The sequence below is a fragment of the Falco rusticolus genome, chromosome 8, assembly GCF_015220075.1.
Source record: "Falco rusticolus isolate bFalRus1 chromosome 8, bFalRus1.pri, whole genome shotgun sequence".
NCBI classification, from domain to species: Eukaryota; Metazoa; Chordata; class Aves; order Falconiformes; family Falconidae; genus Falco; species Falco rusticolus.
In genome coordinates, this window is record NC_051194.1 from 54920864 (window position 1) to 54945951 (window position 25088).

Sequence of the window (25088 nt, forward strand, 5' to 3'; positions counted from 1 at the left end):
TTGTCCTTTACTAAATAGAACTGCACCTTCTTACCTGTCTTTACTTCACCTGAAGTGACTGATTAGAAGACTATATTTGCAACAGAAGTAAGGGGTGATGCCTGCCACAAGTCAGAATCTACAAAGACCTAATACCCAGAAAAAGCCTGTACAGAATCTTATTTGTGACTGGAAAAGATCTGGGATCAGATTAAGGCAATTACATAACTGAGAAACTTATACCAGCCCACATGTTCTCTGCAAAGAGCTGTGAACAGACATAGAAATGCCAGTTAGAAGGGACCTCTGGAGGTCACCTAGTCCAACCTTATTCTCAAAGCAAGACTATTGCCAGTGCTGATTCTACTTCTCCATGTATTTTTAAAACAAACTGGTAATTTGCAAACATTGTGTTTTCTAAACAATTTATTTCTTTACATGCAATGAGTAAAAGATTTATAAATAAAACCATCTCCAAAGACACAAGACATCACACATCTTGGTCTACTTATAGAAAGCCTTTCACTGGATCTGTGAGTTGACCAATTGTTACTGTTACTTTAACTTACATTCAGCTCAAACCATAAACCAGCCTCTGGCCGGCCTTTAATCACAAAGAAAGCTGGTCACGGCACACAACTGTGTTTGTATGCAGACAGTCCTGCATTCCTCCATGAAAACAGACAAGGTTACACCACCGAGAATTTTTTACGTTCTGGTCAATCAAGATTGACCAAGCCAAGCAGATCCTCAGTGAGTGGCTGAATACATAGCGGGCTGTTTCTATGAACTGAAGAACTATTTCTATGAAAAACAACACTCACACTTGCAGTCATGTTATTTCTACCAAAGTCTGCTGAAAGTAAAACTGAGGACTGAAATAACTGGTTGCACCAAGACGACAGAGCAACATTTAAGTTCAGAATGCCACATTTTCTGTTAATCTAGGCGAAGGTTTTTACAAAAATCTATGCTATTTAGGCACTAAAATTTTGTTGACATTCCAACAACTCTTAGAGAAGTGTCACTAACGCACTAGCACCACCTACACATGCCAATGGCCAATAATGATACACTGAGGCAATATTAATACAGCCAGTAACTGCAGAAAAGAGAAATTAGTCCCTGTGGGGTTATTATGGGGCTGTAATTTCAGTTCAAGTTTCTATGGCAATACAAGCCAAGAGACTGAAGTCTGAATCACACTGAACCTAATTAGAAATGGCAAGCTCTAGAAAGCCATCTATAACTTTCCTTTTAAATGGCATGCTGTACTAACAAACTAAATAGTTTTACATGTCTTTTTCCAGTTTCCACTAAGGCCAGTTCAATTTCAGAACTCGTTCATTAATTGTTATGTTATCTGAGAAGAAGCCTTTCCAAATGCCAAAGGAAATGAGCATCAGCAAGGTGATGGATGGAAAAAGGGATGTGCTTTGTAGGCAGACGTAAGTATATAGATACAGATTCAATTAAATAACGTTCACCTGGGCTCTTATGTTTCAGTCTGATATTAGATCACCATACTTAAGCCCACACACCTTCAAAAGATTGTAGCTGGCCAAGAAAATCTGCATCCTGGAATGGGAAGAGCTTTGGATACATAAATGTTCAGAGTAAGTTTTCCTCTGACTGCTAACTAGAATGAAGAGGAGCCATCCAACATCACATGGTAGCCAAGTAACATCAGCAGCCTTGAAGCAGGATTACCAGACTCATTATATGACATAGCAAAATGTGTGATTCTTCTAGACATTGCTCATATTCAAAATAAAGTGTTGTCTTTCCCTTTGGGGTTTTGCTTTTTTTTTTTTTTTTTTTTAATTTCTTCCTAAAGAATCACAGTAAGTATTTGGCAATAAGCCAGGGATTCTGTTTTAGAAACTGTACAGAAGACACATACACAGAGATGTTTTTTTCTGTTATTGAACCTGTACTGACTATTAAAAACTTCAGAAAAAGTACTGTGTTAACAGATCTGCTGAAGCTAAAATACCTGCTGTTCCTAACAATCTCCAATTTGCTGTTGTGCTCAAAATACCCATTAGCTGTCTCTCTTCAGGGCAGTGAAAGATTAGATTATCAATTCTAAAGCAGACTGCTTATGAGTCTGCCATCCATTTCTGGTAACTATGTTTCTTTGGCTTCATAAACCAACAATAGGCCATAAATGATGTGGTGTTGTCTGTGTCAACTTCATCTGGAAAGCCGAAGACTTAAATTAGATGATGCAATCCACAGATACATATCTGTGTTCCTAATCATTCTCACTCACAGTATTTGTGAGTATTGTAACTGGCTCAAACACTTTAGACTTTGCCAAGCAATGTTCCTGGTGGGAATAGAGAGATAATGAGATTTTTAGAAATGGTTGAGATGGAAATAAAAGTACGTCTGTGTAACTTGAGAAAACTAGCTACGTGTCATATTCAACACGAAGATTTAATCCTAGCTTTTATGCATATTCCACATTTGTTTAGACAGACATTATCACATCTCAGGCTTACCACCTGTCAGCTCTGATTTGATAAACCATTGTGTGTGTGCTACAGCCCACTGAGAATGCACAGTAAAACTGGTTAATGTAAGCCACCTTTATGAGAAAGTTTACCTGCAAGGGACCTCACCTAATCACACTGTCATGCAAGTAAAGAAAGCTGTAACATATAGTTGGTTACTGTATGTCTGCTGACAGGTGGAAATTTATTAAGATACACCAATTCACATACTTTCAGTTAACCATAAAGGTGAATGCTTTCTCTGAAAACTGGAATCTAACTGTTGCACTTCTCTTCAGGTTAACATAAACAAACAAACCTGTGACAGGTCTGGCATATGTAATCTTATGATTTGAAGCAGTTGAGCAATAACATTGGGTACTCATGTAGTGCCTGTCATTACAGAACATCCAAATACTTTATTTCATTAAGGGCTGCAAGCCCATCTGCTGAAAAGTGTAACTGATGTGTCAAAACCTCACAAAAACCCCAAAAATTTCTCTGAAATGACCAGGAATAGAATCAAGCCCTTTCTAACCTCATATCTAGTCTTTTACCATAAAAATATGGACTCCCATTTGAATCATTGCCTTCTGAACTGAGTGCAGGTGCCACTGAAAAAAGCATGCTAGCACCTGGCTAGAGTAGGTTTTTGGTTAAGAATCAACAGCATTTTGTCATCTAGTGCTTTAAAATGTAAGTAATCTTTTCTGTACTTTAACCTGTTCTGGGGCAAACATTCCAGATTAAACACTGTATCTCTTCGCACCACATGTAGCCTGGATGAAGTGAAAGGCTATCGCTCATGAAAATGATGAGGAACCAGCAAGCACCTCCTGACAGGTTCTGCAAACAAACTGACCATGAAATAAAAAATGGTCTAAGATTACCTTTATTGTAAGTCCCAGATGAATTCACGTAGTTTATCCTTCAGCTGCAAGCCACTATCCGTGCTTCTTTAGCATAATTCCTATACTGCATAAGCAGGAAGCACGCACTTGGCACTTACACAAAATTCTTTGCAATGCACCTGTTTCTCTGCTTCTCATGCTGTGGATTTCCAGTTTAGATATATTCATCATATCAAGCAACAGAACACTGGACCTTACCAAGTAAATAAATTCAAGAATATCATGTATAATTTCTTCCTCTGTATGCTAGGCCAAACACCAAGAGGCCTAACACTTTGCTGCCAATATAGAAATGTACACATGCATGCACTTAGACAAGGAAAAGGTAAATGAATGCACCAGAAAAAACCCCACAGGTTGGTATGTACTGCTAATTAGAAAGTTACAAGAGTCTGTGAAGACAAGCTACATCAAAACAGTCCCTGGAACCTTCTGCAAGCTTTCTAATGCACTTGGATTCCCATGTGTCATTAGGATTCTCCAGGACAAAAACACAGGCAAGTGTGCTCTGGAGCACATATATATCCATTGTGTCTGACATGAATTGTGCATAATTTCTGCACGCTCAGATCACAAACGCCATTAGGCTGACACATCCTGAATGTCTGGCAGCTTTGGGCATGCTGCAGTCTGCAAGCGCACAGAAGCACAGGATTCCTGGTCTTCTAGAACCTGGAGATGAGCTAGCCCTGCAAAGCACTGGTCTGCACAGCATCTGAGGGCTTCAGCCTCCCCCAAAAGTCAAATGCAGGTTGTACTGTCCAAGATTAAATATGCCAAGTGCATTTTTCCAGCTTCTTTTTGAAAGTATAATCTTGTTCGCTATTCAAATGTTGAAATTCTGATAACTGGCCAGCTTTGTCAGGCAAAAAGAACTTCCACATATGTTTTTCATCAGTTCTTCAAACCCATTCATGCAGCAGCCAATGTAAAGACTGGAAGTCAAATTGAAACCAGCTGCAAAGAAGGTCAAACAATATGCAAACCACCCCTGAGATTTTTACAAAAGCTCAAACCATTAGCTCAGCTGGACACAACCACAAGCTACCTAAGAAACACCCCAAATCTTAGACATGATTCTATTCTGTAAAGAGAGCCTTTCCAACTCATTTGTGAGAGTCAGAGAACACAGAAAATAGGCATTGTGTAGGACTGCATTAAACAAAGGGTCAAAATCCTTCTTCCTTTATAGATTGCTTATGTATTATCATTTTCTGCAATTTAATCCTTAAATAAGTGTGTTTCGTGAAATCACTGGCTGACCATCACTTAACTTTGTCATGGTCCCTGGGGAAGAACAGTTCTAAACCAAAGTCAGTCTTTTCAATCACAAAGGAGCAGTTTAAAGCCTTATTGTAACAAAGCAAATCCTGGGTCTCCACCTGGTAAGAATGACAGCTGGGGGGCAAGCGACTCCAGCACATTGGAAAAGTCTGCGACTATGTCAAAGATGTATTTTACTCTGAAATTTAGGCAAAGTAGGGGAGGACAGTGAGGATGTGAGATGGGAAAGGAACCAGAGCTGAGTACAAAGATAACCGCTCCCACGTAAAATCCTGCCTCTTTAGAAGGTAACAACAAGGAGCTGTGAGTGTTGGTTGGGCTGGGATTTACACAGAGATAAAAACCCAGACAATGCTTCCCTATTGTAAAAAGGAGAGTCTGATTATGCAAAGCCAGGCTGTTAGTGGGTAATGAATGTTTTCCCCAGCTTGCTTCTGAAGGACAGTATTGCAACAGTTTTCCATGTAGACAAAATAAAAATTTCCTAAAAACTGTCACCTTAAGATTAGTTAAAACACAGCAAGAGAGACTACAGTAATAAGTGATTCAAAGGTAGGCAAAGACTAAAAAGAAATTAATATAATTTAATTAATACAATAAATGGAGTCTGTGATTTAACAGAGTAATGAAAGGAAGCTTTGATGAATTAAATTAAAATAACAAGACTTAACATTTTTTGAATAAATGCACTGTTGCTCTTTAACAATCAACTTGCTGAAGTGGAAGAGCTTAAAGGAGGCTGAGAATCTCACAACACCTGGTTTATAACAGCAGTTAATGAGAAAAAGCTTCTTAATCTGTCGCAAATCTCTGATTCAAGTTGGAATGTCCTCCTAAATAAGGCTTTGCTTAATGGGCAGGTACTATTCCTTCCTGTTATGTTAATGTATTTTTTTTTGGGGGGGTGGGGGGTGGTTTTTGGTTTTTTTGGGTTGTTTTTGGTTTTGGTTTTTTTTTTGGTTCTCTTCTCTTCATGTTTATAGGAAACTGATCTAAAGAAAAGTAGCTCAGTTAACTAACATGCATGGAAAAGCCCCTGAATTCCAGCCCTTCAGGTAGCACAAATGCAACAAAGAAGCAATGACCACTTAAATGCAATCCAAACCAACGGCTCCCTCAGGTTTAGGAAGCCGATTTTGTATGTCCCACCTTGCACAGAAGCATAATCCTGTGTAAGGACTGCCAAGAACTGAAACCTCCGTGTGTAAGAGAACACGGGGCTGTGAGCAACATCTCCTCAGCTGGGAACAGTGGTGGCAAGCTGGAAGGAAAAGCCTGGGCAAACAGAGCTGTCTGGCTTTGCACACCTCATGGGCTTGCTGGCCAGAAAAAGGAGAGCATCCCTGAAGTACCGAAACAGTTTGTGCACTGATCAACTCTCTGGGACCTTACTAAATACAGTACACATCAGTGGCCCAGACATGATGTGTACAAACGTCTGAATCCAGCCCCGTGGTAACAACATCAAGTAACAAAACCAAGCCAGTTTAAGGTTCTAAGGGATGTGAAGTATGTTCTCAACTGTTAAGAAGCACAGGACTCAATACAAAAGAAGCGTGTTGTTTTGCTTTGTTTATCACAGTGATGACTACAAATGCCTTTGCAATTCTCTATGGGGAAAAAAAAATGCCACAAATTAAATCTATGCTTACCTCAGTTTGGGAGGCAAAGGAAAAAACCCCACAACCTAGTACCAATATAGAACTCTCAAAACAAAGTTTTTCTGCCATTTATGTGATTGAATTACCTTTCTTTCTGACATTCACGGTTTTAAAATGAGATGTAAAAAGAATTATTATTAGTCCTACAATTCATGATACACAAAACTGTACCGAGCATAACACCATTATTAAAATTTTAGTCTTAAAAAGACAGAATAGTATATGGGAAAGGAAGTCAAGTAAGAGCAAAATTGGAAAGATTACAGAGGAGGTAACAAGCTGTACATGTAAGAAGCAGAGTAGAAAAGAATTCGTAACTAATGGGACAGATGCAAGAACTGTGGCAGACAAAATAGAAGACATTATTCTGTGAACATTGGTATTCCAAAAATGCATATAGGTCTGAATATCTCACAAGAAACAAAGAGAGCTGGAAGGCAAGATATATAGGAAAAGACTGGGAGAACATGGAATAAATTCCCTCTTCAATGAAATACTGTCCAGGTGGGTGAGCTCTGAACTCTAATGAAGTATTTTTAAATGTAGCCAAAAATCAAAGACACTGTTATTTCATATTTTCCCTGAACCACCAGTTTTGCAAAAGAAATGCTGAGGGTCATTAGTCTCCAACACAAACTAGAACACTTACGTTTAAATGTAATAAAATCTTCATTAAATAATTCCATTATGTGTGTTTTCCACCTACTGTACACATACCATGAATTACTGATAGCAAGCCCTAGGCAAAGCAAGAGGAAAAAAGAGCTGAAGTGAAAGCTTCATTTTTTTCTTAGGGTGAAGCAGGTTGAACACACATGAGATTGATTCTGATATGTTTACTCACAAGAATAGCATCATCATTGCATGAATAGGCTTGCTGATTTCAATGAAAACTGAGAGTAATGCATTATTCAGCTCAGCTAATGGAATCAGAATCTGATTTAATTTGAATTAAGAATGAGTAAGGTGAGTGAGTAAGAAACAGAAAAACAAGCAACAATTCAAAGTGCAAAACACAACTTGATCTCAGTCTCCAAAGCTCCAAATTTCAGACCTGGGCTGTCTCCCAGCAAAGCATGGGAGTTTGTTTATTTTTTCATTGTTTATTCCTGCCCTGTTACTACTCAGCTATGCAACAGGGAACTAAAACAAACCACGTCAACAAGTTCTGCCCCTTGAAAGCAACTGTACTATTCAGTCAAAATCTGCTTCATAAACTCATCAAGCTCCATCTTAAAAGTTATTACTTATTTTAGCTCCATTATTTCTACCAGAAGATTTGAGAACCTTACCCACTTACAGTGGATAATAACCTTCTTCTAATCTCCGCTCTGAACTTATTCATAGCCAGTTAAAATTCATTCATTCTGATGCCAGTGTTGTACTTTACATTATATGCTTGTTTTCCTCTTGGGTATTTAAACATGCTAAATTTATAGCTAATACTCAGCATACAAAACCTCATTTAGCTAAACTAAGTACACACAAACATTTAATCTCTTTTCTTATGATGAACTTTGCATACCTCCAAACCACAACATTTGTGGCAATTTGATTTTACTTTTTGGGTACAAGTGGACACTTCACTGTTACCTAGATGAGGTTAAGTCAGAATCTCATATAGTGACAACAACACATCCTGTCTCTATGGAAAGTGACTTGGCTGGTGTATTTTAAACTTACTCTTACCTTTATGTGGGACTTCCAAAGTTTGTATTGAAGTCTGAAAACATAGAAAAATAAGTAATAAATTGCAGAAAGTCATCTATGTTCCTTCCAGTTCAGGAACACCAAACCCTCTATCAGTTTTGTGCACATAAATAGCATCTATACCTCGTAGAAAGAAAAGTTCGTATAAAAGTTAGGGAATTGACCCTAAATTTTGGAAAATAAAGACATCTGCTCTAGCCTGACAGTCTTAACACATCATCTGTTTTTTGACTCTGCAGTTCCTCGTTTATCAGGACAACGATATTCCCCTGCATAGCAGACATGTGGACTACAAGGTGGGAAGCCAGTACCATTTTAAGGGTGCCCAAGTATGATTGGGGGAATGCAACAATGATAATGCAAAGCACAGGATGAGATGATTCCAAGTTAAGCGCTTTAAATGCAACGTTCAGAAATGCTTGCAGCCAAGTCCCAGTGGCTTCGCATCACAGATGTGCAAAGTTCTTCTATGACTGAACAGGCGCATGAGTGTAAGCAGCAATGTGCCAGCAAACACAAAACAGGACTCTGCATCAAGCTTTCTCACCAACAGAACCAGTGATGCACATAAAGGTAATGCACAGGGATCCCAGCATCACCCACCCTCAGGGAGCACTGAAGATGCAGTACCACATGCTGTACCACTCATGCCGGCAGCCTGAGTTGACACGGTAATGCCCAGGAGTCAGTACAGCATGGCAGTATACCCTTCTCTGTGCCACCTCCAAAAGCTTTAACTTCAAATCACTGTCACCTATTGTTCACAGCGCTGCACTGTACTGTTCCAGTCCACTCACAACGTCAAACTCCTCCTTCAGTGACACCTAGCTCTTAAACTATCTCCACTCCCAAACATACAGAAATTCATGTACTTTCTGCCTTTTTGAGTCCCCTTCTGATAGCTTACGTTTCATTTCTTTCTTGCCATCTACAAAATCATGCTATCATGCAATTTGGATTGGTTTACTGAATGCTGAGATGGGAGACATTGCTGTAGGCAAGCCCATACATTAGAGAATTACTGATGCAAATAATGCAAGCTAGCCTAAACACAAACCCAAACTGTATTATATTTTACTTACGTACACAAGTTCCTACGAGATGTTGGTCAAAACTTTTTTTTTTTTTTTTTTTTAAATAAAGTTGCCTTCTCTAAAACTGACTTTGGCTTATGTGAAACAACCTGACAAAACACCATTCTGAAAAAAAAAACACCAACCCAAACCAAAAAAAAACCAGAACAAAAATGTTTATGAAAGTCAGTAGTATTTTGTTTCAAAACAATTTGGTTTAAAACTAATTTTTTTAAAAGTTAATCTAAATCCAAAGACATTTCAAAGGTCTTAGAAAAAGTTTTCATTTGGAAAATTCAGAACTGTTTCAGTGTAGGGCCACGCTTTCTTTCAATGCTCAATATTTTTCATAGGATGCATAATACAATCCTATTTTCCCTCTAATCAGAAGAAATTAATGTGTTGCAGGACTTCAGGTTTAAGACATGCTGTGCAGAATACGATCACTTCTGTCTGCTAACACGGACAGTTAGTAAATAAAAATAGAAGCAGCGAGGATTTTGCTCTGGCCCACAGACAAGGGTAAAGTTTAAGGAAGCATGAAGGTCACAGGATGAAGAAAGAAAACTGAACTACAGTGAGAACTGCTGCATACTGAGAGCTAATTTGCACAACCAGGCTAGACAGAAACAGATGGGATGTGGGAAAGCGGGAGAGTGTTGACTGATGACACCTGACTGCCAGATGACCCTGTAGGTTTGAGGGGCGGCATGGCACCTGAAACTGTGCCAGCAGCCACTTGGAACTGCCCTGTCCCCTCTCACATTTCATTAAGCAGACTCACCTTGGTCTTCTGCGTGGCACAGGAGCGCACACAGAGATTACACAGCATCCCCAAGAAGCACATTCTTTCAGCTATTCTGCCCTTCTATGCCCAGTTTATCAAGGAGCTGTTTAACTGATGGCTGTTCACTGCTGTGGGTGCACTCAGTGCTACATCTCAGGGGAACTCAGTTTCAGTAGATTTTCTGTGTCACATATCCCATTCCGGTGTTTACTTTGGGATGGAAGGAAAGTATCAAAGTACCAGGATTTAAGGTGCTATCTTCAGGTCTCATTTATGGCTTGAGATATAAAAGGATATCAGTGACTGCCATTTTTGTACTTTTTTTCATGTGCTCCTGCTACAGCAAGTCACGCTAAGACATTGAGGTAACAAGCTTCAGTCCACTGCTCCTCCTGGCTCCCACTTGGACAGAGTAGCAGTTACACATAGAGAGTGGACAGTTTGGGAATTTTTAAGATACATCTAGATTTGGGACATGGTCAGTAGCTCTTCTGCTAATAGACATCTGCTAGGTTTGATCTCTTACTTACAGACCACAGCCCTCATCTGGAACAGCTTCTGCTGAGCATCTCCTTTCCCTTTGAACAGACCAGTTCGCTTTTCTTGTACAAAAGGCTACTGGATTTATGCCTGAACACTGGATTGCACAGGACAACCTGGAAATCTAGCTAATCATGAAAGCTAAGCTCTATTCAAATATAGGCATATGCTTTAGAGCCACAGAACCTTTTGCAAATGGCCTTGCAGAGTTTCCTGAAGACTCTTACATGGGTTTAGGAGCGGGTTTTTGTGGGATACATGTATACTGTGTAGGTCTGCAAAAAATGCAGGGGGCCCAATTTTAACATCAATGCCTTGGCCACCCATTGTTTGTACTTATCCAGGAAGGATAAGTTATGTTATAAAATACAACGTTGAAAGGCACTCACTAGGGGAAAAAAGCATTGCAATTTACAGGTGTATATATAGAGAAATCCAGCTTTTGTTTCTGAACTGCAGCAACTTAAAAATAGCCAAATACATACATTTCTTGAATAATAATAAAAAAATATGCTTTGGGCTGGGAAATTTTATGCCAAGTCACAGTCCAGAGCGGAATTTTATGGTCGAGTTATAAACCTGAAAAATATGGGCTTATAATGGAAATCCTGACAAACCCTCATAGGTGCTCCTATAATATTGTGAATTTGATTTAGGAGTGGTTTTCAATAATGCTTTCCCAAGCCAGTCTGTGGTGGACTGCTAAGAAAAATCTCATGGTTTCCCCTCTTAGTGCAGGTCAGTGTACTTGATGAGAATGCTGGTATGTTCAGGCAAAGCCAGCCTTGGGGGCTTTTGTAGCCTGCAGCTGTCAGGTCCCCAGTATCGAAGACCCTGTAACTGTCAGTGCTAAGTGCACCTTTCATTTAACAAACCAATAAATTTTCTATCTCTGTGCAATAAATTGCTCATTTCTGTGCCTCTGCAAAGGCTGACATGATTTGTCAGTGGCTGAAAAATCTGTCTCTCTGCTTTTTTCCTACAAACATGAACCATGCAACTGGTTTTGGCAACACTGGATTTTTGTGGGAAGGGAAGAGGAAGCCTAGATGATCGAGGAGTCAGATTAAGACTGGAGAAAGAATGATTACTACATACTATAAACCTCTCCCGTTAACTGACAAACTGAAAGCGAGTTAATAACCTTGCTTATAGGACTTTACACAGTACAGAACAGTACAGCTCGCTAACATGATATGGACCATATTGTGCAGAAAATAAATCCAACCACACTTGTGTTAGTAGTTCCAGCTCTAGTTAGTCCTCCAGTACCTGCTTTGTCCCAGATTCTCTGTGTGTCCTTGTCATCACCCACACCCTTCACATTTATCCCCCCTGTAAATTAAGCTGTCAGAAAGCTACAAGGTTAGCCTATACTTGTCTTCTAGATCGTACAGTCAGTGGAGATAGTCACCTTCAAAGGTTGAGTCATTTCACACAGCTTTAGAGCTAATAACCAAATATATATACACCACACACACTAAAGACCATAAACAACTCGAATACTATCATACTAAGGTTATTACAGCATGCAAAAGAGCCTTAGAGCATCAAAGGTCAGAACACAAAGCTGGAAGAATGAGATCTCTGTAATTTTTATATAAACCCAATCTTACATTTTTGGTCTTGTGGTTCTGATGCAATCCTTCAGATTCAAGTATCTTTCCACCCCCAAATTAGAACAGCACATGGGGTTCATGCGGTCATCAGCCAGTATTAAAACCCTCAAAATCAAATGCATTATTATAAGAGAAATGAGGAAAGTGAGGTCTTCCCAAAACCCTGTAATGAGACACAACAACATAGTAACTCCGGTGGGTGGCAGGCATGGTGCTCCTATGCTTGCTGAATGGGGACCAGCTAGAGGGAGCCAAATAGCCAGGGAATGAGAATAAAGGAGAAACGATGGCACTGAAAAAAGAGCAACGGGAAACAGAGGTTGACACAAAACACTGTAAAAATAGGGAAAGAAAAAAAAAAAGTTTTGGTAGTGGAGGGGCTGCAGGGGTTGCTTCTGTGAGAAGCTACTATAAGTTTCCCCCATGTCCAATGAAGCCAAAGCCAGCCAGCTCCAAGACAGACCTTGCTGCTGGACAAGGACAAGCCCATCAGCAACGGTGGTAGCACCGCTGTGATAGCATATTAAGAAGGGGAAAAGAAAAATGTACCTGCGCCAGCAGAAGAGAGGAGTGAGACTATGTGAGAGCAATAACTCTGCAGCCCCCAGGTCAGTGCAGAAGGAGGGTCAGGAGGTGCCCCAGGTGCCGGAGCAGAGATTCTCCGGCAGCCCCTGGTGAAGCCCACGGTGAGGCTGGCTGTGCCCCTGCAGCCCAGGGAGGTCCGCGGTGGAGCAGATCCCCACCTGCAGCCTGGGGAGGAGCCCACACAGGAGCAGGGGGATGCCTGAAGGAGGCTGTGACCCAAGGGAAGCCCAGGCTGGAGCAGGTTTGCTGGCAGGACCTGTGGACCCATGGAGAGAAGAGCCCATGCTGAAACGAGCTTGCTGGCAGGACTTGTGACCCCGTGTGGGACCCAGGCTGGAGCAGGCTGTTCCTGAGGGACTGCGCCCCGCAGAAGGGACCCACGCTGGAGCAGTTAATGAAGAACTGCAGCCCGTGGGAAGGACTCACTTAGGGAAGTTCATGGAGAACTGTCCCCCACGGCAGGGACCCTATGCTGGAGCAGGGCAGAGTGTGAGGAGGAAGAAGCAGCAGAAACACTGTTTAATGAACTGACCTCAGGCCCCATTTCCCCTGTGCTGCTCCGGGGGTGGAGCGAGAGAAGTTGGGAGTGAAGTTGAGTTCAGAAAGAAGGGAGGGGTGCAGAGAAGGTGTTTTTAAGTTTCGGGTTTTAGTTCTCATTACCCTACTCTGGTTTGAATGGTAATATATTAAAGGAATTTCCCCAAACTGAGTCTGTTTTGCCCATGACAGTAAGTGTGAGTGATCTCCCTGTCCTTATCCTGACCCACAAACCTTTTGTTATATTTTCTCTCCCCTGTCTAGTTGTGGAGGGGATTGTGAGAGTTGATAGAGCAGTTTTGGTGGGCACCTGGCATCCAGCCAGGGTCAAACCAGCACAACAGCAAAGGAGAAAATTACAGAGAAAGAGTGTGAACTTTGTGAGTTCACAAAGTTCAATTGGAGATGAAAGGTATAAGAAAGAAATAAGAGAAAGGGAAAAGAAAATTGTTCAAAATTTAAGTTAATGAATTTTACCATGAGTTCCTTCAATGTAATCCTTTTCACAGGAAAACTCTGTGGACAACTGGATTTGGTAGAAAAGTTAAAGAAGTTACTAGGCCAGGTCAATACTCCAGACGAAGTAACTGGTGAAGATGGCTGCAGGGGACTACATTAAAATCTCCATAAATAGGTACCTAACCATGCAGGAAAATTTGGAATACTGTGCCCAAAAAGAAAACACGCCAAGTACAGAGATGCTGTAATAATTTTTAATCAGGTCCTATTCCCTGGTCCAGGACCCCAAATCCAGGCCCTGATACTGTCTCAGCATACCAGCAATGGCTAAACTCAGTGTGCCCACATTAATCTGAGCATGGCAGATCAGACACTATGACCAAAGTCCTAGCATTTATTTCGTGCTCTGCATTGGATGGAAAAAAAACCACCTTAACGTATGAGAGGATCAAAAAAACCTTCTTCAGCGTCTCACAAAAGCCCAAGACAGTCCAGTTAACCATAGTAAGAAAGAAATCTGTCCCCTTCCACCACTTAAAAGTTAGGATACAGAATTCTGCAAGGTCCACCTGAATCTTGTTGCAAAGACTTCTCAAGTCTGTACAAATCTTTGTAACCCAGGGAGCTGTCCGGCAGGGTACCAAAAAAGGCTCTGGGTAAGGGCAAGATGCGGTCGTTCCCCTCTGAGGCTTGATGGCATACCCTCTTTCAGCAAGAGCTCTCCAGTGACACCAGAAAAAAGGTCCTTCACTTCTATCTGCCATCTATGGATATCCAAGCTTTACAGCAGAGGGAGAAAAATAGCCATGATGAATAGGAAGAAGAAAAGAAAACTACACAAAGGGATTCAAGACAGTAAAATGATAATTCCCCCACCTATTTTGATTTTTCTCCTTCACACAATTAAAGCCTTGTTTCAATATGGCTTTAATTTCATAGCCCTTGGTTTAGATCCTACTTTTCTATACACTGCACTTCCTAACAGAGCAACCCCATTAGTAAACTACACTCATGCTAATATACTTGCTTGCAGTGATAATTATCAGAGCCCTTAGCCCTGGTCCTTGCCAGTGTGAGCACGTCAGGAGGGGTTGGTATAGCATTATAATTATACAATTAGCCTTGTCATGGCAAGGAGCTCTGGGAATAGAGACATCTTGAAGCTTAAAATGTGGACAGCTGATAGATGACTGTCATTAAGCTCTTTTGTTCACTCCATGATGAAATAGTCACTGAGCTGTAGGGTAGGCTTCTTTAATGAAAAAGAAAGACCTTGAACCATAGCCACTATCTGCCACCTCTTCTCAACCTGTCCAGTCACCCCCAATTCCGCCCACTTTACTCAGCTTCTCTCTCATCCCATCCACAGCAGAATAACAAAAGCTGTCTCTAACAAGTCATTCCTAATCCATCAAGTCTTGACGGAGGAGAAAGGCTCCTCACATCACAGTGCAGCCAAAGGGACCTCGCTTGCCTCCAGCCCTCCCTGCTCAGAGACTCCCTCATTCCATACATGAGAAGCTCAGGCTGAAACACATTTAATTTAGGATGCAAGGTGAGCACTGTACCAACTTCTGGGTCAGCTTTTCAGCGTAGATCCTTTGAATTTCACATAGCCTGTGAATTTACATCCAGTTGAGAAGCACTGCCCTGGGCAGTAATAAAATACGCCTTTTCTAAAAAGCCTGGCATAGAAAAGGCTTCAGGAGCAGGCAGCAGACAAGGCCTCCTTTTTTGCCAAGAGAACTACAGAAGGGAACTGAGCCCTGTAATGTGAACTAGCTAAAAAGGAGAGATAACAGGGTGGCAGAAAGAAGCAGTAAGGAGGCTTTGCAAGCGCCTTTGGCTTAATGGCTCCTGGAGACTCCCAGCTGCAGATCTACACTGCTGGCAGGGAATTCTTAGAGAGCAATGACTGCAAGTGTGCTGGAATAACACTCATCAGACTGGAAGATGTGCATCTGCTTCATTAAAATTCTATCCCCGAGTTGCTCTTCTCTTTTTCCTTCCTAGAGTGTTTTCAAACATTGTTTTCCTGCATACCTGGATAGTTGATGCCGTGCAGGGCTTTATTTAAGGTAATTTGAGAATTCTTTTATATTGGAAAGGTATAAAAAGTAATCCCCTGAAGTACTTGATTTTCCTTCCATGACATTCCACTGTATCAACCCACTTCTGCTTTACCTCATCAGTATTCTGAGGGGTTGTGAATTAATTATTATAGTTCAGGATGCAAAAAACAGGTCTGGCAGCCCCTGGGGGATACAGGGCAGAACAGCACCCGGGCACCAGCTAAGACAGAGGAGAGCCGAGCTCTCCTCCACAGGTTAGGTGATCGTAGGCAAGCTGCTTTGTTTTAGGAAGATTGCTTCCTTTCTCATTCTTCCTCTGCCTTGTCCTCTTTGGGGATAACAAAAGATACCAGAGGAAAAGTTCCTCTGCATTTGAACACTGCTCAGCAAAATTGGTGCAGATGTAACACAAATCAACGGCAACAGAATGAAACCATAATTGTACCAGAATAAGCAGTAAAACAGTAGATGGGGCTGCCTGGGTTGAACGTTTATGTTCAATTTAGCAAGTGTTGTATGCAACGTTACAGAAGCAAAAATGCATTTCTACGTGCCCTTGGGAGAGACAGAGAGAGCGCGTAGCATAGCACGAAGGCCCGCAGTAATAATTCCCAACAGGGCTCAGGCTAATTTTTCTGCTAGAGTAACAGTGAGAAGACACAGCCTCAAATACAGGTGCCTTACAGTTAAGCTCACTTAGCTATAGTGTAACCAACTCCTTCTGACTAGAAACCTCAAGATGTTTCTTCTCTTCTTGAATGCATTTCTGTAATAATGTCCTCACCCCCACACCTCCCCGTTGCCAAGGAGTGTGTTTGGGCAACCCTTGCTGAGAGAAATTATATTAAACACATTGAAGCATTAATGCACACAGTCCCTTGTCCATCCATCCCCCCACCCCCTGCTTAAATCTTCATTATTTACCTGTATCTGTCATACACTGGCTGACAAGTATTTAATTCACCTACTGAGAATTCACTTCTAGGCTTGTGCAAACTTTACAAAATTTGATTCTCCATCAGTTTCTCAAGTAGTCAACACTGTAGACATTTGTAGGTATTATTCCAGCCTTCCATACCCTAAGGCCACCAAGGTTTTCACTCTTGCTCTCACTCTAGGAAGCACTTTGATACGTGAGTATAGTTTACTGCTTTACTGGACATCAAATTCCACATAAAATTGCTGTGCTGAACTCAGAGCTGAAAGGTTAAACATGCAGTACCTAAGTGAGACAGTACACATAGAAGCGAGACACAAGGAGATGCCTTGTGTCTCTGCAAAGCAGAAGGGAAGAACCCCCTTAGACACAGCTGCTGTCTAACAACCATGTTTTATGCAGAATGCTTGGGGGCTACTCTATTTTTATAACTTCCATCCATAAAGAAAGAAGCTAAAGCTTCTGGAAGGAGAACACAATTACCCTACAATGATCTAACAGTCAGAATAAATTCAACACAATCTGTACAAGCAAAAAAAAAAGCACCCAAGCTTTTTTCAATTGGCAGTAGATAATACTTAATAACTGCCCTATCATCAACCTTCAGAAATGATCTCCAGAGCCATATGCAGGTTGGCAACAAGGCACAGAGCCTAACTAGTTTTTGCATCTAGTTGTACAGAAGTAGAGACATATGGAAATGAACAGCCTGGTAAAACAACTGAACTCTGAAGCAATGACTTCGATAAATAAATGCCTGCACATTGGCAGATGGAGAAAAGCGCAGTAGGGAGGAACTGTATTGCAGCAGCAACTTGATTTTAAACGATTTGTAGAAATCAGCCTGAACTTCAGAACTGAGGCATTTCCAATTCCTTCAGTCCTCGCTGGGGAAAATTCTCACCATAAAAAGAGGGAAGGTGAGGGTATAAAGATATATCTAACAAAAGATACCAGAAGCTGCTTCAGGGAGCAGAGACTAGGACTGGGAGGCAACTGATCATTCTTTCCTCTTATTACATTGTTAATCATGTTTTTGGTAGCTTTCAGAAAGACACAACCAATCATTCCCAAACATCCAGAAAAGCAAGATATGGAGAGACATTCTCAAGCCATATGACAGAGCCTGAAACATCAGCAGAGAGGATACAGGTATATGGGATACACAGACCTTTCCTGCAGTGACTGGGAGCTTGATGCAATAGCCACCTTCTGCACACATTCCTCTGAAGACCCGCCTATTTGTAGGCAAACTGAATCTTTCCTATTTGCAGGCTGCAGACTGATTCCTAGTCACTGTTAAATGTGACAAATAAGTGGAAAACAAGTATTACTACTCCCCTGGTGCTAGCAGAGGATTAGCATTTTTATTGCACTTTTTCAGGGAAAAAAAGTTCACTGACAGCCTCCTATATAATAATTAAGATAAGTATCTTTAGGCATAGATGCAACCTGACGAGGAAGGTTTTCAACATGCAGTTGTCACTCAAGGTCTCCAAAACCAGGCAGAAAATAAAGAGTTAAAGGTACATTTTCATTCTTTGGAGTCCACTTCTGCAATAGGATTGCACCATACTGGCATGGTATGCAAGTAGTCAGTACCTGTGATCTTCTCAACTATAAACAGCCATCTGATACACATGCAAAAACAGCAAAATGCACAACTCCCTGTCAGATGCGGACTGATGCTTTCCACACCCAGTACCAAACACTGCAGTAAAAATAAGAGAAGGGAAAGAGACATATGAAGAAACTGAGGAGAAAATAATCCAGACAAACTGTGATGGCCCCGAGTTAACAGGTCAGCCACATGTACCAAGTACTGTGCTTTTTCAAGAGCAGTCACTTGCAGCTGTTCCCTCTGTGAGTAGCCAAGTGGCCGAGCTTCATGTTGTAACATGAGGGCAAGGCAAAGTTAATCTCAAGATTATTGTGATGCAGAAGATGAATGTAATCAAACATCAATAAACTAACCAAACTTCACTAAAATTCCCCTCGGTAAGAGGCCACCCTTTGTTATGAAGAACCCCCCTTTCTTTTTGTGACACTTAATCAGGTAATGTGTATGACCTCACTTCTTTGCACTGCTTGGTTACCCATCATCTTAGAACGCAAATATCCATAATACCTCATCTTCTGCTACCACATCACAGGGTGATCAAGAAAATCGTCTGGCAATGATTTTCAAAGAAGTGTACCTAAATCCAGTTCCCACGTTACACTGAAACCATTTACGATGGAAATCAGTTTAGAACCCATTTCACTTTGGTAAGAATCACCACAGGAAAACTTAAGACCTGCTTTCCACAGACCCTCCTCCCACAGACCCGTCAGCTCTGTAAGCCTCTACCCGGATCAGGCTATTTGCTTCGTTGAATCAGCTGCCCACATAAAGTCCACAGCAAAGCAAGTACAGCTATTAGTCCAATTAGTCAATGGTCATATGCATGCACAAAGTGAAAATAAATGTGAACTCTCTTTTTATGTATGCCACTGCGTAAATGTTTTGCAATAAATAATAACAGCCACTATCAATCAAAAGAGTAGAGAACAGATGGGAAGGAGGTTGTGTTGAGAGAAAGGACTGAAACAGGAATATGTATTCTCACCCCCACCTTCCCCATTCTGATAACAGCCCTAAATAAACCTTTGCAAATCTCCAGATACAGGCAATCCCCATCAGTGTGTTCCAATATTCCATGAAACTCTGGCTGCTTTACCACCACAGCGCAGCAGAATCATAGATATTAACATCTAAAAAATGCTCCATCATCAGAATGTGGGTTTGGGATTCCCCCATCTCCTCTATGGATCAACCTGTCTGTCCAGCTTTACGGTCATATAATCTACTGTCACCTTCAGGCAGGTCTAACAACAATCTGATCCTGGAAAGGCAACAGTCCCTATTAATGATGAACCTCAAACTCCTCTTGTCATTGAACAAAAAAATCAGTTACCTGAATTTCTCAATTTTCTTACGTTTTCAAGAAAATATTTTGTATTTAAGTTTTCAAAAGAAGCGAACGTTTACGTTATGGCTGCTATTTGGTCCAGCAAAACCACTGCTGAATCTCCAGGTTTCTCTCCAGCACCAAAACTTTAACATTAACAACTTGAACTAAGAATTTGTAATAGATTTAGCAAATTCACTTAAGGCTGCAGATTTAATATAAGATGGCATACATTTATGTTTAACAGGCATTTTCAGCAAAATAATCTAAAACTTTAAAAAACTTCTAAATAACTCTAAATAAAAAGTGGGTTTTAGATTCTCTTGCAGTAACATGATTGTACACAACTCTGGTTGCACAAAAAAGCCTTTAAAATAGATAAAACTATTGCCCTCTACACTTGCAGATCTTGTTACTCTTTGCAACCGATTACCAATAACTTGTTCTTAGTACAACACTGAATACCTAAACATACCTAAAAACACAGGTAAAACATTGTGCAAGGATTACATTAGGGCTGCATTTATGACCTATACTCTGTTGCACCTCAGCTGAAGTGCAGTCTGTATCTGAATGATAATGGCTTCACTGTTGCTCCTAAAACCCCACAGGAAGGCAGAGAGCACTACGCCACGGCGAGCAAAGCAAGATCCAGCCCTTGAGATTTCCCATTCTGCAGAGACAATCAATATTACCCTCCAGCCTCAGCTGTTGTGATAGGTCTTAAACACAGCAGAACTGCGGTGGTTCCCAAAGGAGTGACACGAAGTGAATATTTATCTTCTTAGCAGTGTGGGGGCAGACAATTGATGGCATATCAGAATTTAACTGACAACGCAGATTCGGAAAGGTTGAAAACTACAATCGCATTAAATCAGTATCTATGACTAGTGAACAGTAGAAGAGGCTGAAAAAAATCATTCCGTGCGCAGCCCCAGATGTCACATGGGGGCTTCTCCCCTACTTTTCTTTACCCCAAAAGACCCTCCATTAACACTGAGTTGGAAAGACAGTAGAGAAAAACACTTTGGCTTACATATCAACAAGCAATCTGTAACACCATATGAAGCCAAAACAGTGTTTATTTCAGGAACTACCCCACCTTCTTGAAAACAAAAACATGCCTGAGAAAAAACCAAAACAAAATAAAACCCCAAACAAAAATTTTTTTTTAATGTCATGTTTTTCAGTTAGTTATGAAAATGACAAAAAAAAAAAGAACAGCATGAACTACATACCTTAGCTATTTGGACACACCAGTTTAGCAGAAGCTGGGAGCCAATATTATCCTTATGTTCATGAACATAATCCAACAGGCAGCCATGAGGCATCAGCTGAGTGACTAGCTGAATAGTTGGGCTCAAGCAAACACCCAGGAGTCTCACCAGGTGTGGATGGTCCATACTGGCCATGATAAGAGCTTCCTGTAACAATAAAAGCAATCCAGTTACTCCAGCATGCTTAAAGACTCTATGCATAGTATTCCCGTTTCCCATAGAGCATCTAAAGGGGATCAGTGTCCCCTAAGTACCGTGAATTCCTGTGTTGTCTATCCAGTGCTAGGCATACCTAGGCAAAATCCAGTCTAATGTAACATGTGCTTGATTGTAATGAACCCCAAGCAACTATCTGAACAGATCCAGTGAAGATTCAGATCAGAAATTCTGCACTACCCTGTATTCCCTGTCCTGTTACAACCACAGAAGCAAATATGTAAGTGTGACACACTTGACTTTGCTTAAAGCTCTCATTGGTCTTGCTTTACTTCCCTTAATTTTGTTTCTGGAGCATATTTCACAAACTTGTGGTCAAACCATTGGGCATATGTTGGGTTTTTTTGTTGTTTTGTTTTTTTTTTTTTTTTTATGCAAGCAAACTATGCCATTCACGTATAGGGAGATGGCCAGTTATGCCTCATTTGGCAAGATGTTAGATTAAGCTGTGCTAAAATGCCTTTACACAATCAGAGATTTTATGCTTCACATTTTATAGGCTTAAGCATGTAACATTTATATATCGATTGAAGCTTTCCCAAAGTTCAACCCATAAAGGGTTAAGAATCAGGAGGTTTAGTGTGGCCTTTTCAAATGTGTCTGATGCTCATAAGTCCTACTACAAGTCAGCAGATTTGTTAGGCTATTAGGATATGACCATGCTACAGCCTCTATGAGTGTTGTAAAGCAATGGCTAAACTAGCAGTTGTGATGGTACAACAGTAGTAGCCCAGCGGCAGCAGCAGTCCCACCTGGTTCCTGCTGCTGCCACAAAGAGACCACTACAGAATGCAGCACTTTGCTAAATCTGAGCCTCTTAGCTCAGGTCCTGATTCTTCCAAAGTCCTCTCCTAATAGATCTTGGATGAGTTATTTTGGTTTTTTCCATGCTTCAGTTTTCCACACAGTAAACAGGAAATAAGATTCCATCCTTTCTTCTATACTTTATTTCTTTTTCAGATCATAAGTTTTCAGAGGTTTTCATCTAGCAAACTTTTCTGTCCAACACCAAGGACCAGAAGGACTTAATCTTGGCTATACTATTTGACCCTAAAGTTCGTACCACTGACAATCAGCACAGAAGATCCTTATAAAATACCTACATATCTGTTCTTAGAGGTAATGCTACCATCGCAAGCAACTGGCATTCAAAAGAGGCAAGGAGAAAGCTTTCCTCTCTCATTCACTAAGTCAAGTCCTCCATTTCAAGACCACTTCATCATGCCCATGGAACAATGAAAAGTGAGATGAATCTTTGGCTTTGTAAAGCTATTTTGGTTCTCTTTCTTTCTCAAAAAGCCTATATGACACCTTTCTGACAACTTAAAAGAATAACAGCTGTAATAGTGCCAAAGAAAGAAAGAAAGAAGACAGACAGAAAAAAAGGATGAGAAAAAGTTGACATCATAGGAACACAGCATAACCCCCAACTCATAAAAGTTGGATGTTTTTTGTTTTGGTTTTTTTTTTCCTTCCCTATATTAAGGCAAAGAAAAGCCCTGGCAAGTAGGCTGAGTTTGTAGTAAAGGAAATTGCTCATCATAGTACAAAGAATATTTGAAACCAATTTGCAGGGTATTTGCATAATAGTTCTCTTTCTTTCTCTCTCTTTTCTTGTTAAAACGAAAAGATGAACAAGACACTAATTGTAGGGCTTTTTTTCCCCCCCAGTAAGAAAAGAGCAGATGGCCTCCATTGGGGGGAGTATCTCCTTCCTTTTTCTTCCTAAATGTATGCAAAGAAATTAAATAAATAAATGAATAAATAGGGGCTATTTGACGAGATGACTGGAGGAGGAGCTCTGAGGAAGATTCCAATGTAACAGATTTGAAATGGGATCTCAATTTACATAGTTTTGCTCACATTCAAATTAATATCATTCTCACTCACTCAACTCATACGTACGGGGTGTCCTTGAAACAATTTTAGCATACTCTGCTGTCACTAGAACACGTCACTGAAGGCCACCAAAATAAATGCCTGCTGACAGGTGCCTTATCCAGTTTCAGAGTGCAAAATTACTGTCTCATTTTTTCTTTTTACTTCATTTTTCTCCTGCAAATGCATAAAGGGATAGTACTTGTTGCCCTCTCCCTCTCTGAGTAAAGGTAAGAGTATCTCCAGGATCTTGGAGTAGGAGTACGCTCTTTCATGAGGATTGATTAGAACATAGACAATACATTATTTTTGCTCACCAAGGGACCAAATGGAAAGCTTTGAAGCATGTGCTCCATCAGTCTCTAGCTACTTACCATTTACAAGTCTATCTGAGTCCAAAGGAAAGACACTTCTGTACAATAATAAAAGCAAGCAATGCCATTTGTCTCATTCTGATGTTACGGGAAAGCACATATTCTTACAATAGTTTTGGGCAACGGTTCCAGAAAAAAATAAAAATATTGTTAATAAAACATTACGGACTGCTCTATAATGAATTGAGACACACAACAGAGAGCAAGGAAACCTTCATTATAGATCTAAGTCACTAATGGATACTAATTTAGCATGAATCCTGGCTTCACATTGTTATTCTCATTAGTAAAAGTATTGTTATTTTTATTGAACTTGCATCTACAGAAGAACTGAATTCTGGGTTATGTCTATCTGGCACACACAAAAAAAAATCACAAAGTAAAAGAGATTGCAGTTGTTCTGCTAGAGCCTAATTAGACAAAACAGACAAACAACAACAACAGAAACATTATGACTTAGTAGCATTTTAAAAATCTGTTCAGCAAATAAAGAAAACAAGTCCCCATTTCAAAATCTGTTTGGACATGAAAGACCCTACAGCTACAATCTCCATAGCACTCAGGCACTCCGCAGCCTGGTTCTCAATTAAATTTTCTAAAACATTTAATCAGGTAAGGCATCTTAACTCACAGACTTGGCTGTCTGACACTGGCATCTTTCAAAACTGGCCTCTGTGATTTCCCGTATCTTTTGGTAGCCTTATGTCTGCAGAGCTTGTCTCTACACTCAATTGGCACAATGACACAAATGATTTTAAAATTCTGCCTATTCTAATTTAATGGAGAGGAAACTGAAGTACAAAAAAGCACAACCTACTATCCACATTCACACGCAAAGTCTAGAGCCGAAGTGGGAACTATGCCCCAGATCATTTTATCTTTCCCTCCTGGAAAAAAAAACAGCTTTGAAGGTTGAAATAAAAAAGGGAAGGAGGGGAGAGTAATTATTAAGATATGGTTCTTTATCCCAGGAATCAGAGTCTTTGTAACACCACATGCTCACACTAACATCTGAGAAAGACAGGAGTGGTGACAGTTTTGAAGGTCTCCTGTTGGACATCCAGCACCCTCCATCTATCTGCAGAGGCAAGGAGTCTTATCAAAAGAGTAACTCCCCAGCCAAACCAAATCTCTTCCTGGAATGTCTTTGTGCTGTTGCTACTCAGGTATTAATTACCTGAGCACATTTAATTAATTACCACAGCAGCACATGGCAGCCATATACAGGACAGCTATAAGTCAGCCAGCTTAGACACAGGTAGCAGTTGTGGAGCTCAGCTTGCCCTTATCTCCAAGATGTATTTTGCAGTCTATGGTGAGCCCTGACCAGCTGAGGCTAGGGTACTACAAGATCTCAAATGAGTTACTTATACTAAGGCTGTGTATATATATTCTATTCACAGCAGTGCTTACAGTGTTAGTATATCAGAGGGGAAGGCTGGTAAAGACAGACCTTGATGCAGAAAGCAACTAATTCTGTGGGTAGCTTGGCAGAGCCGTTGTTGCGTCCCTCCAGCCTCATCACAGAGATTAGCAAGTGACTTCAATTGAACCTTCCGTGTTCAAGTCATGATTAGACTTCTCAGATATGCTATTTTGTATAAAGAATTCATGCCATGTCGATCATTCCTCTCTTCTGCCGCTTTTTAATGTGGTTGAATTATTGCCACATTAAGCTCAACTCCTGTCATTTATATACACAACCCTACATTAAACAATTATAGTAAACAATGGCGCGTA

At 40.6% G+C, this 25088-nt stretch overlaps 1 protein-coding gene across 3 annotated transcripts in view; it reads right to left on the minus strand.

The window, feature by feature from the left end:
- The window catches only part of ERBB4 (erb-b2 receptor tyrosine kinase 4), a 636919-nt gene that overhangs the window by 84296 nt on the left and 527535 nt on the right, over positions 1 to 25088 (minus strand). For all 3 annotated transcript variants that reach the window (XM_037398480.1, XM_037398479.1, XM_037398481.1), the window contains exon 20: positions 20842 to 21027. In XM_037398480.1, coding sequence (XP_037254377.1) covers positions 20842 to 21027 — 186 coding nt within the window. The remainder of the gene's footprint in view (positions 1 to 20841; positions 21028 to 25088) is intronic.